This window comes from Dama dama, chromosome 9 (genome assembly GCF_033118175.1).
Source record: "Dama dama isolate Ldn47 chromosome 9, ASM3311817v1, whole genome shotgun sequence".
In the NCBI taxonomy this organism is placed as follows: domain Eukaryota; kingdom Metazoa; phylum Chordata; class Mammalia; order Artiodactyla; family Cervidae; genus Dama; species Dama dama.
Window position 1 is genome coordinate 23,785,238 of NC_083689.1, and position 19,302 is coordinate 23,804,539.

Below are 19,302 nucleotides of genomic sequence, written 5' to 3' on the forward strand. Positions count from 1 at the left end.
CTATAGCCTGGGATGCCACTTAGATGAAGTGTCCAAAACAGCCAATGCATGGAGACAGACAGTGGATTTGTGGTTGCCAGGGGCTGGGGGAGGGGAGGATGGGGAATGATAGCTAACATGGAAGGGATGTTGTTTTGGGGGTGATGAAATATTCTGGAATTAGGTGGTGCTGGCGGTTGCACAACTTTGTAACTATACTAGAAACCACAGAATTGTACATTTTCAAATCTTTAGAAAACAAACTAAAAAAAAAAAAAAATCCATCAAAATGGTATTCTTGTGGAAAGACATCCTTTTGTGCTAAAGGTTATGTAAAGACCTGACCAGGAATGGTAAACTCCAAACCTGCGATGAGGGTATGATGCCAGGGAGGGTATGAGGTGAGGGAGCATACACTTTGTGTGTGTGTGTGTGTGTGACAATATCCATCTTTTCTAGTCTCCTGGGGTGGCCATAACATAGTACCGCCAGTTGGGTGGCTTAAAAGCAATAGAAATTTCTTCTCTCAAAATTCCGAAGGCTACAAATCCATTTGTCAGCAAGTCCAAGCTCCTCTGACTCCTTGGGTGGCATCCTCTCCCCCAACCACCACGCCCAGCCTCTGTTGGTGGCTAACCCTCCTTGGGCTTCCATGGGGGTGTGCTCTGCTCCAGTGTCTGCCTGTTGTCACATGGCTGTCTCCTTTCTCCATGTCCAAATCTTTATCTTCTTATAAGGATCACCAGTCACATTGGATTAGAGGCACCCCCACACACACACTCCAAGATGACCTCATCTTAACTAATTATATCCTTGGTGACCCTATTGCCAAATAAGGTCACATTCTGAGGTTCTGGGGGTTAGGGCTTCAAGATTTTCTTTGGGCGGGACTAAATTCAACTGTTAACACCAGTGTTTGTCAAATTAAATGTCTGGAATTTTTAGGGTGTCTCAAATATTCCATAAAAGGCTGAAGTCTCTGAAAGTGTTCCCCAGTAAGTTAAGCACAGAATTATCATCTGACCCAGCAAGTCTGCTTCTTGGGATCTACCCAGAAATAAGAGCAGGTGTTCAAAGAAAAATCTGTATGTGTGTGTTCTCAGCAACATAATTCACAATAGCCAAAAGGTGGAAACAACCCAAGTGTCCATCAACTGGTAATGGGTAAACAAAACATGGGCCACCCACACTATGGAATCTACTCTGCCAGAGAAAGGAAGCAAGCACTGATATACACCACAACATGGACTTTGGGGACATGGCGCTCAGTGAGAGAAGCCAGACACAAAAGACCCACCGTGTGTAATTCCATTTATATAAAACGTCTAGGACAGGTAAATCCAGAGACAGAAAATGGACTAGTGGTTGCCAGGGGCTGGAGAGGGTAGGCCTGGGACCCCAACAGAGGATCCTGGCCCATTCCCCTTTAAAAAAAAAAAAAAAACACATTCATTTAAGTTTGAAATTCAAATTCCACTTTTTTTTTTATTTAAGAAGTCCAGATTGAGTGGTGGCAAAAAACTGCCTCCATGGTGGTTTCTCAGCTGAATGAGCATGGGGTGGTGCCAGCCCCCCCATTCAGGGGTGCAGGGATGCGAGGGTGACAGATAGATGGCCCCGCCAGGAGTGTGAGAGTGTGTCCCTGCAAGGTACCTGCCCGTGTGGGTACTTAGGGTAACACCTGCCAGGCAGGAGTCCCCGTGTATTAGATGTGGGTTTTCTCTGCCCTGGGTCTGGGAGCTGGTCCCGGGGAGTGGGTGTAGGGTGTGTAACTCTCCCCACACCAGCAGTGTGAACGGCTGTGGGTTTCCTCCTGTCCCAGGTTACATTGCCCCTCGTGTGTTCCCACGTCTGTGTAGTGTGATGTGACCTGTGAGGCCAACAGGCCTGGCTGGGCCCTGGGAGTCTGTGCACAGTGCATGGTGGGTGGGTTTTCTGGGATGGGGACCTGGGGAGATTGAAAGCTAGAGGGATGCTGTAGAAATTTAATTTTAGGGGGGCTAGAGCCCCCAAGGTGCAGGATCAGGCCTGGCCCCAGAGGATGGAACCCCCCCCACCCCTCCTCCAGGGGGTGCAACTGGGGGAGGGGCCATGACTGGAGCTTGGTCTTCTCTGGATCCGTGGGGTGGCCAATACCCTCATAGATGCTCACTGTGACAAAGGAAGAGATTAGGTGATGGGGGACCCACATCAGGTCTCAGTCCCATCCCCATACCCCTCTGCTCCTTCAGATGCTAGGGTGGGGGCCTGGAGTTGATCCTACCTATCCTGGTCAGCCAGGAGACACCCAGAAAAACCCACGGAGAAGCTGTGGTGAAGCTCTGGTTCCCCCTCCAGCCAAGGGTGTGCTGGCCCCAAGGTCCCCCAAGCAGCATTTAACATAGTACCAGGCTGAATTAGGGCCCCCCAGTAGCTAGGTCAGTAGCCATCTACATCAAACCAGCCCCACCTAGTAGATCCTGCAAGGACTGTGGCCTCGGAATAAGATCTGGCAGCTAGATCAACTTGGCGGCAGCGGCCCCAGACTCCAGAAAGCCCACTGGAGACCTAAACCCGTTTATGTAGCCAGGCTCCTCCAGGGCGAGTCTAGCTTGAGGTGGTCCCCACGCGAGGCAGCCCAAGCTGGGCTGAACGGACAGGGGGGCAGACCTGCCCAGGTACACACCTGGCGACCTGGGCCAGGATCTCCTTGATGCGGACGATGAGCTTCTCGTGCTGGGCGGGGTCGCGCTCGATGGCGCCGTGCAGCCGGGCCATGTAGAAATCCAGGGTGCTGAGCGTGGGCGTTTCGCCGGTGCCTGGGGAGGCGGGGACACGTCAAACGAGCCCAACGGGGGGTCACCACGGAAACAGTGGGGTCAGTGGGGTCAGATGGGCGCGGTCAGGGAGTCTGGACCTGGGGAAATCAAGGTCAACTGTGGCAGAGGTCAGAAGATGGAAGATGGAGAGGGCGGGGTCGTGATGGGGGGATTCGGGGACTGGTGGGGGAGAAGTTGGCCTAGGTCCGCTGAGGAATGAACACGGAAGTTGGACCTGGGGAGAGGCGGGGCGCGAGGGCCACTGTGGGCGGTGCTGGCACTTGCAGCGTTCAGTGAGGAAGGGGCCGCGGGGCCTTAGGATAGCCGGGAGTAGGGTCAGCAGGGTTTGCTAAGCGACTCGGGGCGAACAGATGCCAGAGTGAGGACTCGCCGGGCGGGGTCAGAGGGGGCGGGAATCGTGGAAGCCAGGGCGGAGCCCGAGGTCGTTGAGGGCGGGGTCAGAGGGGGCGGGACTCGCGGAGTAGGTGGGGCGGGACTCGTTGTTGGGGGCGGGGCCTCCACACCCGGCACTGGCAGCGAAGCGAAGCTGGCGGTGAGCGCCTGGCGCACCGCCTGGAGCTGCTGCTGCAGCGCCAGCGTCCGCCGCTCCTCCAGCGCCAGCTCCTGCTCCAAACGCTCGCGCGCGCTGCTCATGCTCTGCGTGTGCCTCTGCAGCACCGCGTTCTGCTCCTCGAAGGCCACGTTCATCTTCCGCAGGCGCCGCAGCTCCGCCTCCCGCGCTGCAGGCGGGGAGCCGGGTCAGAGCCTGAGGCTTCCCCGCCATCCCCCTGCCACCTTCCCTCTGCCGGCTTCGCCCCGAGCTGTGCCCCACGCCAAGCCTTCCGTCACTGCTCTGTCTCCAGCCCCACACCTCAGCAGTCTGGGCTGCGAGGGCAAGAGAGGAAGGCACCCACTGCCTCCCGCCTCGGTGGCGTGCCTCTTGGTTCAACGCTTGCTTCAAGAACCGCTGGTCAGCGCTTACCTTTGTTTTGGTCCAAGAACTCTTCAGTGAAGATGGGGACGTCGAAAGTTGAGAAGCCATCACAGTCCCCACCCTGGGACGACAGAACAAGGTGGCAATTTTGAGGGGGGGGGCAGTCAACCCCCCTATGGGACATCCCCTAAGCTTGGGAGGGTCTCCTGAGGCTACCTGGGTCAATGTCCATTTTACTGCCTCCCCCCAATTTGTGTGGGTGCCCCGCCTCCACTCGCACACATCTGTACGGGGCGCTCACTTCACCCCATGAGCAACGGTTCTTGGTCACCCGGGGGTTTAAACACTCCAGACCTTTCTCGCCCAGGTGTTCTCCTTGGAGGAGGGACGCTTACCTTGTGTCCATTCAAAAGGGTATTCATGAGCCCAGAGCCGGAGTCCTCTGGTGGGGGGGGAGGAAGGCAGGGTCAGCCTCCCGGGTCTACTCTGACCCCTTGCTTTGCACATGCTGTCCCCTCTGCCTGGAACGCCATTATTTCCACCACCACCCCGCCCCCCCCTCCCTGCTCATCCTGGGCCAAAGGCCCCTCCTGGGCCCCTCCCCCCACCCTCATTTCCATGCGTGTCCCCTCTCAGTACAGATCAGCCCCGTTCACTCACAACTGTCTGGTTACATGTGCCTCGTTCCCACGTGACCGTGAGAGCCCTTTTGAAAGGGGGTGGGGGTGGGGGGCGTCGGCCTGGGTCACCTGTCTCAGAGTAAGCACTCAGCTGCCTGAAGGCTGAGGTCCTTCGCACCTTTCTTGATCTTCTTTTCCTGGATCTTCTCCGCACACATCTTGTAGGCTTCTGACTGCTGGTAGGCCCTCAGCTCCTTCATGTACTGCTGCTTCTCCCGTTCAGCCTCGTCCAAGTACCGCTGGCAGGGGCAGCAAGAGAAGGCTCGGCCCAGTGGCAGCAGAGGCCTCGCAGGCTCCATCATTCAGCCCGCTGTGCTACACTTTACCACAGCTCCCTGCTCCCCTCCAGACAAAACTTCGCCCTTCCCTCTGCTGCTCAGGCCACCTCCCAACTCCCAGACCTCACTACCTCACCCCAATTTCAGCCTTTCTAAACCACTCCCTGGTGTCTGTCTGCAGGCTCCCACCCCCGGGCTGGCCTGCCCTCCTAAACCCATTTTGCCTGTTGAAATCCCATGTAGAGGGTGCAAGCTGCTGGTGAATTTGTTACATTTCCTTGATGTTTTTGCAAATTTTAAATCAATTACCAGAACTTTTAAATTGTAAGCTTTCTAACAAAAGTTCAGCATCTACCCCCGACTTCTTTTGTAACAGTGTTTATTAACTTTTATGTCTATTCCAGCCAACTGCCACCCTCCCCTCCCTTCAACAAGCTGGAGAGAGCTAACGGGTGGTCAGTCCTCCTGGCAGAAGAAGGGCCTGCCACACCTGTTCCTTAGGGGTAAGTGATGGCGGATGAATGTCTGAGTGAGTGAGGGCAGGTCAGTAAGTGGTCCCGGGCCGTCCCCACCTGTTTCTCCGCCGGCTGCAGCTTGCTCCACTCGGCACCCAGCATCTTGGTGATCTCGGGAAAGGGCAGGTCCGGGTGGCGCGTCCGGATCTGCTCGCGCCGCTCGTTCAGGAAACGCACGTAGCCGGTGACAGGTGCCTTGGGCCCATTCGGCAGGATCTTCTTCCGCTTCTTGCCCTTGGGCCAGCCGCGCTTCTTCACCGGCTGCAGAACCCAGTCGCGCTGTTGGGAGGGGTCTGGGGGGCCAGGCACAGAGGGGAAGGGGCGGGGCCCTGGAAGACTTGGGTGGGGCCTAAACACCCAAGGCCTAACCACGAGGTGGGACTCAGAAGGCATGGAAGTATGGCCTGGTCAGGGTTCAGAATTGGGACAGTGGGGTTAAGGAACCCCTGGCCGTGGGTGAAGGGATCAGAGGTACTGGGGACAGAGCATCAACCCAAGGATGGGGTTGGCTTGTGTTGTGGGCGTGTCCCTTGTATGGGCGTGCCTTACTAGCAGAGATTCCCCGGGTAGTGGGCGGGGCCTAGACATAGTGACAGTGGAGCTCTTGGGGGCGTGGTATCTGGCATGGGGCGGGCCTCAGCTTGGGCAGGGAAATCTGGACTGTGGGCAGAGCCACAGCAAATTCAAATTTAGCTCGGGGCGGAGCTTCAAGGCTAAGGGCCACCGACACGGCAGTGCAGGGACTCTCACCTCCTCTTCGTGGGACCCCTTCTCTCCGGCCCGCGGGCCGTCGCCGCGCTCTTGCTTGACAGCCACCACGAAGCCACCATGCTGTCCTGGAGCCTTGCCGCTCGCCGGCCTGGAGCCACGGGAAGCCAGGGTCACTCCCACTCCCCACCCCCGACGACGGATTTGGCAGCAAGGGGCCTGAGTCATCAGAAGAGGGCTCTGAGAGGGTCAGGATACGGAGATTGAGACTGGAGCACTAGGGGAGCCATAGGGGACCTCGGAGAGACTAGAGCTACGGGACGCCAGGGCCTCCCACCCCTTCCCCCACGACGGAAGCGCTGGCAGCTAGCGGCCTGAGTTCTGAGAGCAGGGGTCTGAGGAGGTCAGGATCCAGGGTTAGGGCAGGAGAACTAGAGGAGGCCAGCAGGCCACTCCTGAAAAGGGCTGGAGCACGGAGGTTTAGGGGAAGCCCGTGGGAACCCCGAAGTGGGGGGCTCCTGTCCCAAGTCGGAGGAGCCAAGACGCTGGGCGCGGGGGTCGAAGAGCTCCAACGGGACGGGGTGGCTGTAGCCCCGAGTGGGCTGAGGGGGAGGGGATGTCGCACTCACGCTGAGGCCGCGCCGGGCTGCTTGGGGCCGTGGGACATGGCCACTCCCGGCCGCACCTGGAACGTAGACGCGTGGCCAAGTGAGGGTCGCCCAAGCCAGCGATGGCGGGGATGGCCTGGGGAGCCCCGTAATGCCAGGTCCGGGACGCCTGGGGGGGCCGGAACCGGGGGCGGGGAGGCCCTCGGGGGCGGGCGCCCCAGGGATCCTTTGTTGGGCGATCGCCCCCCAGGAGGCCTGGGTCCGCACCCTCCCGACCCAGGAGGGTCCCCGACCCGGCCCTAGGATCCCCGCGCCCCCGTCTCCTCGCAGGGCCCCGAGTTCCGCGGCTGTTTTCACCTCCAAAGAAACTTTCCCGGACCTCTCGGCTGCTACGACGCTCCAACCAACCGCCGGGAGCCCGCCCCTGCCTCCCGCTCCGCCCTGCACCGCCCCCGACATGCTAATAACGACTCGGCGAGCGATCGGATTGGGTATACCCTTCCCTTGGGGCGTGACCATGCAGATGAAGGTCGGCGCGCCCGTTGGTAATTGGCTGCGATAGCCACTGAGTCGCGTGGGAGGTAAGTAGGGAAGGCTGCAGGCGGGCACGTCAAGTTCGGCTGTGCTCGGCCGCTCTCGGGACCAATCAGGATGTTTTCAGGTTTCGCCGGGTGGAGCCTCTTAAAGGGCCAGCAGGAGCGGCTCAGACGACTCCTCCCCTGCTGAAGGCGAGACTCCCCGCCCCTGCAGGATCCGGAGACCTGTGAGGCCGAGTCCGGCCCCGCCCTAGTTGTCATGGGGACGGTAGTAGGTTGCTAAGTAAGGGGTTAAGGTCTTTTGGAGCAGTCCCTTTCTCCACTGCAAGGTGGGACCTGTTCTTAGCAGACCGGTGGCGAAGTTTCCCGTTTATTGACTGGCTTAAAGCCCCCAACGGGGCCGTGCCCCGCCCTGCATGCAGGGGCTACCCTCCCTCCTGTGAAAGGGCTTTCTCTCCTATGCAATGGAAGCTTTGCACAGGGTCCACGTCCAGAAGGTCGCATGCGACGAGGCTGAGACCAGGAACTGGGCTGGAAGCAACTAGGAAGAATGTGTTGGGGACAAGAAAGCTGCGAGGACCTCGTGAAGATGGAGGGCCAGGAGACCCTGCTCTGGGATCTTGGGGACCCCCAGGCAGCAGCCTGGTCCTCTTACAGCCTGGACTGTGTTTCCTCTGACCCCAGGATAACTGTGGTCACTGGATGCTCCTGATGGCCCATTAGACCCCAAACAATCTACCCACAGCACTTTCCTGCTCTCGCCTCCTTGCATTTTCCTCCTCACTTACTCCGGCGACCTCAACGTTCCTTAGATATGTCCATTTCATTCATTCCCACCTCTGGACCCTTGCACTTGCTCTTAATGCCCTTTCCCAGATTAAATGTCCCCGTTTCCAGTGAGACATTCCCAGGCTTGTACCGTACCCCATACACCCCATCTTATCTTTGCTCCATATGTTCATTTCCTCCCTATAAGCTGCCTGTTTGCTCATTGCTATATTGCCAGCACCCAGAACAGTGCCCACAGGTGCTGTTAATGCATATATATTGAATAAACAAATGTGTAATGTAAATTTCTAACAGGCCGGTGCAGCAGCTTTGGAAAACAGTCTGGCAGTTCTCCAAAAGGTTAAAAAAACAGAACACAGAGTTACCATGCGATGTACCCAGGAGTTAAAGAATGGGCTTGCAATGGGAGCCCCAGGTTCAATCCCTGGATCGAGAAGATTCCCTGGAGAAGGAAATAGCAACCCACTCCAGTAGAGAAAAGCGCCTGCCAAGCTACAGTCTATGGGGTCACAAAGAGTCGGACAGGACTCAGAGACTAAACCACCAGCATCCAGGAATTACCATGCCATGCATCCACTGCACTCCTAGGGACATATCCAAGGGAATTAAAAACATATCCACACAGAAACTTGTACATGAATGTTCACGGCAGCATGATTCACAATAGTGCAAAAGTGGAAACAAACCCAAATGTCTATCAGCTGATGAATAGGTAAATACTGTGGGCCAGCCATCCAATAGAATATTCTTGACCATAAAAAGGAATAAATTGCTATGTCATGCTAGGACAGGGATATGCCTTGAAAACATTAGGCTCAGTGAAAGATGCCAGTCACAAAAGGCCACACAGTGTATGGTTCCATTTATATGAATTTTCCAGAACTGGCAGCTCCAGAGAGACAGGAAGTGGATTAGTGGTTGCCTGGGGCTAGAACGTCAGCGGGCAGGGGCAAAGGTCACTGGGTTTCTTTTGGGGTGATCAAAACGTTCTAAAATTAGACTGCTTTGATGGCTGCATAACTCCATAAATGTACTAAAGCTCACACAATTGTACACTTTACACAGGTGTGTTATCTGGTATGTGAATTAAATCCCAATGAACCTGTTTCTCTAAGAGGCATCCCAGAGCTGAGGAAGATAAGCTGTGCCCTGGAATCTTGACAGACCCAAATTCCACACCCTGCTCTGTTGCTTCATCAGATGTGGGACTTCCCACACCTGCTTGCCTCTCTCTGCTGGGTTAGAAAGTATCTAGGTGGGAATTCCAGCTAGGAGAATAGGAAAGACCCACCCTCCAGGCCCTGCCTCTTTGGCTTGATTGACAAAGCTGATGTTGCCATAGAAACCTGTCCTTCCACTCCCAAGTTACCACACAAGGAATTCAGGGGTCTTCCCATGCATGGAAAAGAAATGAAAGGTCTTGAGGTTGATTTTTTAAAAATTTTTATTGGCATATAGTTGATTTACAATGTTGTGTTAGTTTCAGGTTTACAGCAAATTGAATCAGTTATACGTATACATATATCCACTCTTTTTTATTTTTGTTTTTTTTCCACTCTTTTTTAGATTCTTTTCCTGTACAGGCTATTACAGAGTATTGAGTAGAGCTTCCTGTGCTGTACAGTAGGTCCTTAATTGTTATCTATTTTATATACACTAGTGTATATATCAATCCCAATCTCCCAACCTATTGATGTCGATTTTGAAAGCAGTTTGGAGCTCCTTGGCATCAGGACAAATTTCTTGCTGCGTGGGGATTTTCTGGGAAAAACAAAAGTGTCTTGAATCCAAATGGCATTGCATCCACTCCAATGCATGTGATCCAGACACACACCCGTCCCCAAGAAACAACATGTAAGAAGCAGCATTTCTACTGTTTGACTTTATATCTTTCATTCTTTGATCTAAAAGCAGATCCTTTGGCCCCCAAAGTATAAATAGGTTTTTCCTTAGCCACAAACTTCTCCCAAGTCCTAGCTCTCAATAAATCCAGGTTCTCTAGCTGTCTAACCTCATATAATTTCATGTTAGTTTCTTTGCATTCATTTCTAGGTTCCATTTGGAAATTTTTTAAAAAATAGATTTTTATTTATTTGGCTGCATTGGATCTTACTTGTGGCATCCAGGCCCAGTTGCTCCACAATGTGGAATCTTAGTTCCCCAACCAGGGATCGAACCAGCATCCCCTGCCACTGGAAGAAGCGTTCTTAACCACTGGACCACCACGGAAGTACCTGGAAATTTTTATCGTGTGAAACCACGAAGGGGACCCCAATTTGTCACCTGAGGAATACAAGATCCATTAAGGATGACTTAACTGTCTTTGTGAAGTTAATTTTATGATGCAAGCAATGTGCAAATTCATTTCATTTGTACAAATTAAAGTAGTGTGTGAAGGCTACCAGATCCATACCATACTCCCCCTTATCAGCTTATTACATTTCTTACCAAAACTTTTCCTATCTACCTATTCAGTTCAGTTCAGTCACTCAGTCGTGTCCAACTCTTTGCGACCCCACGAACCGCAGCACACCAGGCCTCCCTGTCCATCACCAACTCCAGGAGTTCACCCAAACCCATGTCCATCGAGTCGGTGATGCCATCCAGCCATCTCATCCTCTGTCGTCCCCTTCTCCTCCTGCCCTCAATCTATCCCATCATCAGGGTCTTTTCAAATGAGTCAGCTCTTCGCATCAGGTGGCCAAAGTATTGGAGTTTCAGTTTCAACATCAGTCCTTCCAATGAACACCCAGGACTGATCTCCTTTAGGATGGACTGGTTGGATCTCCTTGCAGTCCAAGGGACTCTCAAGAGTCTTCTCCAACACCACAGTTCAAAAGCATAAATTCTTCTGTGCTCAGCTTTCTTTATAGTCCAACTCTCACATCCATACATGACCACTGGAAAAACCATAGCCTTGACTAGACAGACTTTTGTTGGCAAAGTAATGTCCCTGCTTTTTAATATGCTATCTAGGTTGGTCATAACTTTCCTTCCAAGGAGTAAGCGTCTTTTAATTTCATGGCTGCAATCACCATCTGCAGTGATTTTGGAGCCCAGAAAAATAAAGTCAGCCACTGTTTCCACTGTTTCCCCATCCATTTGCCATGAAGTGATGGGACCGCATGCCATAATCTTAGTTTTCTGAATGTTGAGCTTTAAGCCAACTTTTTCACTCTCCTCTTTCACTTTCATCAAGAGGCTATTTAGTTCTTCACTTTCTGCCATAAGGGTGGTGTCATCTGCATATCTGAGGTTACTGATATTTCTCCCGGCAATCTTGATTCCAGCTTGTGCTTCCTCAAGCCCAGCATTTCTCATGATGTACTCTGCATATAAGTTAAATAAGCAGGGTGACAATATACAGCCTTGACGTACCCCTTTTCCTATTTGGAACCAGTCTGTTGTTCCATGTCCAGTTCTAACTGTTGCTTCCTGACCTGCATACAGGTTTCTCAAGAGGCAGGTCAGATGGTCTGGTATTCCCATCTCTTTCAGAATTTTCCACAGTTTATTGTGATCCACACAGTCAAAGGCTTGGGCATAGTCAATAAAGCAGAAATAGATGTTTTTCTGGAACTCTCTTGCTTTTTTGATGATCCAGTGGATGTTGGCAATTTGATCTCTGGTTCCTCTGCCTTTTCTAAAACCACCTTGAACATCTGGAAGTTCGTGGTTCACGTATTGCTGAAGCCTGGCTTGGAGAATTTTAAGCATTACTTTACTAGCGTGTGAGATGAGTGCAATTGTGAGGTAGTTTGAGCATTCTTTGGGATTGCCTTTCTTTGGGATTGGAATGAAAACTGACCTTTTCCAGTCCTGTGACCACTGCTGAGTTCTCCAAATTTGCTGGCATATTGAGTGCAGCACTTTCACAGCGTCATCTTTTAGGATTTGAAATAGCTCAGCTGGTATTCCATCACCTCCACTAGCTTTGTTTGTAGTGATGCTTCCTAAGGCCCACTTGACTTCACATTCCAGGATGTCTGGCTCTAGGTGAGTGAGTGAACACACCATCGTGATTATCTGGGTCATGAAGATCTTTTTTATACAGTTCTGAGTATTGCCACCTCTTCTTAATATCTTCTGCTTCTGTTAGGTCCCTTTATTGTGCCCATCTTTGCAGGAAATATTCCCTTGGTATCTCTAATTTTCTTGAAGAGATCTCTAGTCTTTCCCATTCTATTGTTTTCCTCTATTTCTTTGCATTGATTGCTGAGGAAGGCTTTCTTATCTCTCCTTGCTATTCTTTGGAACTCTGCATTGAAATGGGTATATCCTTCCTTTTCTCCTTTGCTTTTCGCTTCCCTTCTTTTCACAGCTATTTGTAAGGCCTCCTAAGACTGCCATTTTGCTTTTTTGCATTTCTTTTTTTGGGGATGGTCTTGATTCCTGTCTCCTGTACAGTGTCACAAACCTCCATCCATAGTTCATCAGGCACTCTGTCTATCAGATCTAGTCCCTTGAATCTATTTCTCACTTCCACTGTATAGTCATAATGGATTTGATTTAGATCATACCTGAATGGTCTAGTGGTTTTCACCACTTTCTTCAATTTCAGTCTGAATTTGGCAATAAGGAGTTCATGACCTGAGCCACAGTCAGCTCCCGGTCTTGTTTTTGCTGACTGTATAGAGCTTCTCCATCTTTGGCTGCAAAGAATATAATCAATCTGATTTCGGTGTTGACCATCTGGTGAGGTCCATGTGTAGAGTCTTTTCTTTTGTTGTTGGAAGAGGGTGTTTGCTATGACCAGTGCGTTCTCTTGGAAGAACTCTGTTAGCCTTTGCCCTGCTTCATTCCATACTCCAAGGCCAAGTTTGCCTGTTACTCCAGGTGTTTCTTGACTTCCTACTTTTGCATTCCAGTTCCCTATAATGAAAAGGACATCTTTTTGGGGTGTTAGTTCTAGAGGGTCTTGTAGGTCTTCATAGAACTGTTCAACTTCAGCTTCTTTGGCGTTACTGGTTGAGGCATAGACTTGGATTACTGTGATATTTAATGGTTTGCCTTGGAAACGAACAGAGATCATTCTGTCATTTTAGAGATTGCATCCAAGTACTGCATTTTGGACTCTTTTGTTGACCATGATGGCTACTCCATTTCTTCTAAGGGATTCCTGCCCACAGTAGTAGATATAATGGACATCTGAGTTAAATTCACCCATTCCAGTCCATCTTAGTTCACTGATTCCTAGAATGTTGATGTTTACTCTTGTCATCTCCTGTTTGACCACTTCCAATTTGCCTTGATTCATGGACCTAACATATACACACACATATTCTGTAAGTCTCATAGGGCTATAGGAACAAGGCACCACAAACTGGGTGACTTGGAAAACTGAAATTTATTTTAAAAAATAATAATAGGGGCTTCCCCAGTGGCTTAGTGGTAAAGAATCCACAACCAATGCAGGAGACACAGGTTCCATTCCTGGTCCAGGAAGATCCCACATGCCTCAGAACAACTAAGCTGGTGCAACACAACTACTGAGCCTGTGCTCGAGAGCCTGGGAGCCACGACTGCTGAAGCCCGAATGTCCTAATGCCCAGGAGAGGCCACTGCAATGAGAAGCGCGCACAGCAACAAAGGGCAGCCCCCACTCGAGGAAACTGGAGGAAAGCCCACGCAGCAATGGAGACCTAGCTTGGCCAGAAATAAATAATTTTTAAATGGTTTCTTTTTTCCATTTATTTTTATTAGTTGGAGGCTAATTACTTTACAATATTATAGTGGTTTTTGCCATACATTGACATGAATCAGCCATGGATTTACATGTGTTCCCCATCCTAAACCCCCTCCCGCCTCCCTCTCCATCCCATCCCTCTGGGTCTTCCCAGTGCACCAGCCCTGAGCACTTGTCTCATGCATCCAACCTGGGCTAGTGAATGGTTAAAATATTAATAATAATAAGTAAAAAGGACTTCCCTGGCAGTCCAGTGGTTAAGACTCTGGGCTTCCACTGCAGGAGGCATGGGTTCGATCCCTGGTCAGGGAAGCTCTGCTTGCCCTGTAGTGTGGGGAAAAAAAAAACAAAACAGAGTTATGGGGACCAGAAGTTCAAGACCAAGGGCTTGGTCAGGACTGGTTCCTTCTGAGGCTGTGAGTCTGGTCCATGCTCTCTGAGCTCTCCCAGCTTCTGGGGTATCTCTTAGCCATCTGCAACCTTCCTTGGCTTGTACAAGCATCACTGCATCCTCACCTTCACGTTTACATGACGTTCCTGTGCGTGTGTGTATTTCCAAATTTCCCCTTTTTATTAGGTCATGAGTTGTATTGTATTGGGAACCACCCTACTCCAACTGTGACTCATCTTAACTCATTACATCTACAATGACTCCATCTCCAAATAAGGTCACATTTGAGGTCCTGGGGATTAGGACTTTCACCTGGGAAGGCTGGGGGCCCAAAGCAAAGCACGTACACACACACACACACACACACACACACACACACACGGGTGTGAATGCACTCCTAAAAGGAATGTGAGCTCACATCTTGCTTTTTTTTTTTTTTTCCCACACCAAGAAGCATGTGGGATTTTAGTTCCCTGACCAGGGAGTGAGCCTGTGCCCCTCTGCAGTGGAAGCCTGCAGTCTTACCCTCTGGACCGCCAGCGGAGTCCCACAGCTTGCTTCCTGTGATCATATGATCAATCACGCCGAGAACATCCTCTGCAAACTCTTGAGTTCGCAGCCTTTGGCCCAGTGGCTTTATATGTGAAGCCCAGAGCCCTGCCTCTGGGGCTGAGTAATTTTCCACAGCAGGACCTCATCACCGCCTGTATAATGAGTTCTGGCAACTTCTGGTCCTTCTTCATATGACTGTATTGCCGCCTTTGTTTCAAACGTTCCGGACCAGCTGTCTGGACCCCTTTTCCAGCGTAGCTAGGAAAACATGAAGTTACGCGTGGTGCCTCCCACCGCCACCCTTCAAGCCCCGCCTCTTTGGCTTGATCGACAAGGCAGGCGTTGGGGCGGGGTTACGGTTAGCGGAGCTTTTTGTTTTGTTTTTGTTTTGCGGGGCTGCGCTGTGCAGCATGCGGGATCTTAGTTCTTCGACCAGGGATAGAACCCGTACTCCCTGCATTGGGAGCAGAGTCAACCACTGGACAACCAGAGACGTCATCCCCCTAACCCGCGCCTCCGCGTTTACGTTCTTAATACTTATTTGCCAGCACCGGGCGGTTCTCCATCCCCAGGAAGGATCAGGATGCGGTCGGCGCTCTCGTGGTATCTGCGCCTTCCTTAGGCTCTTTAACAGAGTGAATTTAATTCAAGGGATTGCCGTCGTGAGCAATGAAGGGCCAAGGAGGCAAAAGCGAAACGCAGAGGCAACCGCTGTCGGAAGGAAGGGGTGTGGGAACGGGGTCTCAGTCCTTTGGGGAGGGGACAACGCCCCCCCCCCCCCACCGCTGCTGCTGGACCCTCCTGGGCTCAGGGAGGCGGCGCTGAGGCCCACCTCTGTGACTTGGGCAATTTACCAAACTCTCAGTGCCTCAGTTTGTCCCACCGCAAAGTGGGCTAATAAGCTTGTCTGCCTGTATGAGGTCGTCGGAAGGATTTAACGAGTTTAATTCAAGCACAGTGCTCCATAAAGCATTGGTTACTCCTGTCCACGGAGACTGAAGCCTCTGGTACAGAGAATTTTCTAGCATAGTGGTTTCCACCCAGGGGTAATTCAGCGCCCCTCCTACCCTCACCCTGGGGTTTGATGTCTAGAGACATTTTTGGTTGTCGTGTCTGGGGCGGGTGGGGCTGCTCCTAGCATACCCGGTGAAGGCCAGAAGTTCTGTCATGCCCAGGACAGCCCCCACCACAAAGAACAATCCAGTGCCACGTGTAAGCAGTGAACAGGATTGGGAAACCCTGTTCAAGGGCCCAGGAAGTGCTCTATCTGCCTGATCCCCTTAAGGTCTCCCAACAACTCTCATCAGAGTTGCTCCTCTTCCTTGGTGACTCAGTGGTGAAGAATCCGCCTACAATGCAGGAACTGCAGGAGATGGGGGTCGATCCCTGGGTCGAGAAGATACCCTGGAGGAGGACATGGCAACCCACTCCAGTATTCTTGCCTGGAGAATCCCATGGACAGAGGAGCCTGGCAGGCTAGAGTCTCAAAGAGTCGGACACAACTGAGCATCATACACACTCTCACCTCCATTTTATAGAAAGGGGAAAGTATGACCCTGTAGCTTGCACAAAACTGCCTGGTTTGATCTTGGCTGTGGGCCCTGGGATGTAAGGAAATTTTTTTTGAGTGTTGGAACCTTCCTCCTCTGAGTGTCCGCCCACCCCTCACTCATTTTGACCTGAGAAGATCAAAGGTCAGAGAGAAGATCAAAGCAAGCACCTTCTTGATGCTGGATGGGGGCTGCCAGGTCATCTGATCCGCAGCTGGAGGAGGAGAGCCGCGGGTCTGGCGTCTGAGGCGGCTGTGGACGCTCTGGGGGCATCAAAGCATGTCTGGATCTCTCCTGAACACAAGCCTGTCTGTCCTTCCTTTTGTCCTACCCAAGGGCTCAGCATTTATCTCTCCTTCCTGGCATCCCTTCCCCTAGGCATGGCCTTCTCTGATCTTCCCAGCAAATCTGACCCCATCCCCCTTATTAGGAGGGCCTACATGCCCCGCACTGGTGTCTACCCAGGCAGCTGAGGCCTGATTTTGGATAGACCACCTTCACCTCCATTCCCACCCCTACAGGCTTTTTTTTTTTTTAACTTATTTTTGGCTGTGCTGGACCTTTGTTGCGGCATGGGAACTTTCTCTAGTTGCTGTGCGTGGTCTTCTCATTGCAGTGGCTTCTCTTGAGCCTTCTCATTGCAGTGGCTCCTGGGCTCTAGAGCATGTGGCTCAGTAGTTGTGGCACATTGGCTTAGTTACCCCATAACATGTGGGATCTTCCCAGACCAGGGATCAAACCCATGTCCCCTGCATTGGCAGGCTGATTCTTAGCCACTGGACCACCAGGGAAGTCCCCCCATAGACTTTTTATCTGATTCTCCCCACCTTTTCAAAACTCTATTGTGGCTCAGTGACCTGAGGGTAATGTCCCAACACCTCTGACGTTCTGTCACCCTTCCTGGTCTGATTCTTCCAGTCCCAGCACAGATCATGGTGGGGGTTGGAAGGTGTGGCTCTGCCCTCACTTAGAACTAGGGGCTTCAGAATCTTTGGGGCTCCAGCGTCACTCAGGCTGAGACCAGATCCAGTGAGTGAATGAGTTCATTCATTAATTAATCAGTTCATGAATGAATGAATGACGATGCTCGGGGACAGCTCCCTGGCTCCCCTAGCGTCAGGATTAGTCTTGTTCCTGTCATCCCCACAGAGTCAACTTCCCTGGTGACTCAGACTGAAAAGAATCTGCTTGCAATGCAGGAAACCGGGTTTGATCCCTAGGTGGGGAAGATCCCTTGGAGAAGGGCATGGCAACCCACTCCAGTATTCTTGCCTGGAGAATCCCATGGACAGAGGAGCCTGGTGAGCTACAGTCCATGTGGTCACAAAAAGTCAGACATGACTGAGCGACTAACAGTCGCCAAAGTCAGGGCCAAGACGTACTAGCTGGCTTCAATAGACCGAAAACCCAGAAATGAGAGATGTGTTGGTACTTCCGCCAAACAGCCCCTCCTCCCCCTATTGGATCTGCCCCCAGGGGCTGCCAGGTTGATGCCTTGGGTTCCTGATCCACACAGGAGGCTGATAAAAGAGGGAAAACAACCATCTTTTACCCACCAGGTGAGACCTCTCCTGAAAGTGAATAATTAACTCAAAGATATTGGAAGTCACAGGGAATTCAGTTGGAATCTTGAATCCACCTCTTGTCAGCTGCTTGCTCTCTGGCAAGGAATTTCTGTCTGAGCCTCAGTTTTCTCATCTGTAAAATGGGTGTTAAGTGTTGAGGTAAGAAAAGAGAGGGGGAATGCAAATAAAAAGCTTAGGCTAATCGGGTTGTATTTATTTTTTATTTTATTTGTTTGGCAGTGCTACATGGCATGTGGGATATTCCTGCAACCAGGGATTGAACCCACGCCCCCTCCTGTGGGGCTTCTCAGGCGGCTCAGTGGTAAAGAATCTGCCTGTCAATGCAGGAGACTCAGGAAACTTGGGTTCGATCCCTGGGTTGAGAAGATCCCCTGGAGGAGGAAATGGCAACCCATTCAAATATTCTTGCCTGAAAAATCCCATGAACAGAGGAGCCTGGCAGGCTACAGTCCACAGGGTCACAAAGAGTGGGCCATAAACTGAGTGGCTGAGCACACCCCGGCAGTGGAAGTACGGAGTCTTAACCACTGGACCACCAGAGAAGTCCACTAGTAGTGTTAAAGTCGTCTTCTGGGGACTTCCCGCTTCTATGAAGGGGGCTCAAGTTCAATCCCTGTTGGAGAACCAAGATCCCACATGCCTCAGAGGGTGGCCGAAAGTTGAAGGAAAAAACCCCAAAATCGAAAGGAAGCAACCTTGGCAGGGAGGAAATGTGGTTCTCTGATCTCTCCTTATCTGTTTATCAGAGATCTGGGTCTACCCCTATCTCCTCTCTTTTTCTACCAGGCTATCTCTCTTGAAGCCACTATTTCCCATTCACACCCATTTCAGCTCCTTTCCATGAAAAACTGTGTGTGACAGTAGGTGGTCCGCATCAGTGTCAAGGTCTGGGCTGGGCACCCCTTGGGTTGCTTGAGCCTCAAGTTTATCTTTTGCTTTTTCTTCTTTTTCCAGCATGGGGGTCAAATCCACAACCTATGTAGTGGAAGCACGGGGTCTTAACCACTGGACCACCAAGTAAGTCCCATGACCTTTAAGTTTATAAATGGGTTCCCCTCTGTTTCCCAATTTCTGTCTGCATTTTTCTGCATTTCTGATTCTTTGCCTATATGTCCACTACTCAATCGTTTGACAGATATTTCTTGAGTTCCTACTATGTGCCAGGCATCACTGGGGACAACCCATTGACTAAGAGTGTATTCACAAGGATCATGGTCCAGTGGGGAAGACAAAGGGTTACAAATGTGGCAGTAGAGAGCAGGATACTGTGGAACCCAGAGTAATAACCGAGTGGGGAGGAGAGGGTGCTGAAAAGGCTTTCTGGCTGAGAATATTAAGCACTGACGTTTATATCCATTTTAAAAAATTTTATTTTATATTATTTATTTGGCTGCACCAGGTCTTAGTTGTGGCATGCAGCACCTAATTCTATGATCAGGGATCAAACCCAGGCCCCCTGCATTGGGAGGGCGGAGTCTTAGCCCCTGGACCACCAGGGAAGTCCCAGGACGCTTAGATCCTTTTAAACATACATTATACCCATCCTAGAGCTGGGGAGTCCCAGGAAGAGATGGGGCTCGTCCCAGCAGGAGGAGCTCGGAGTGGATGGGACTGGACCTGGATCCTGGCCTCTGGTTCCGGAGTGCAGGTTTTAAACCACTGCTGGTGGAGGCCCGGAGGCCAGAGGGAACTGCACCCAATGCTTGGAGGAA

At 51.5% G+C, this 19,302-nt stretch overlaps 1 protein-coding gene and 1 long non-coding RNA gene across 2 annotated transcripts; one reads left to right on the top strand and one right to left on the bottom strand.

Annotated features, from left to right (window-relative positions):
* Window positions 1-1,431: 1,431 nt before the first annotated feature.
* Window positions 1,432-6,933, bottom strand: HMG20B (high mobility group 20B). The gene is made up of 10 exons (XM_061150699.1): window positions 6,858-6,933; window positions 6,522-6,577; window positions 5,935-6,043; window positions 5,242-5,445; window positions 4,510-4,630; window positions 4,107-4,153; window positions 3,760-3,832; window positions 3,302-3,517; window positions 2,645-2,777; window positions 1,432-2,130 (listed from the first exon to the last, which is right to left on the bottom strand). The coding sequence occupies exons 2-10, from the start codon at window positions 6,557-6,559 to the stop codon at window positions 2,118-2,120; spliced, it is 954 nt and encodes a 317-aa protein (XP_061006682.1). The 5' UTR covers window positions 6,560-6,577; window positions 6,858-6,933; the 3' UTR covers window positions 1,432-2,117.
* On the top strand, window positions 5,973-9,871 carry LOC133062123 (uncharacterized). Its single transcript, XR_009694110.1, has 3 exons — window positions 5,973-6,140; window positions 6,831-7,081; window positions 7,162-9,871. It is a non-coding gene; the product is annotated as an uncharacterized LOC133062123 (long non-coding RNA).
* The last annotated feature ends 9,431 nt before the right edge of the window (window positions 9,872-19,302 follow it).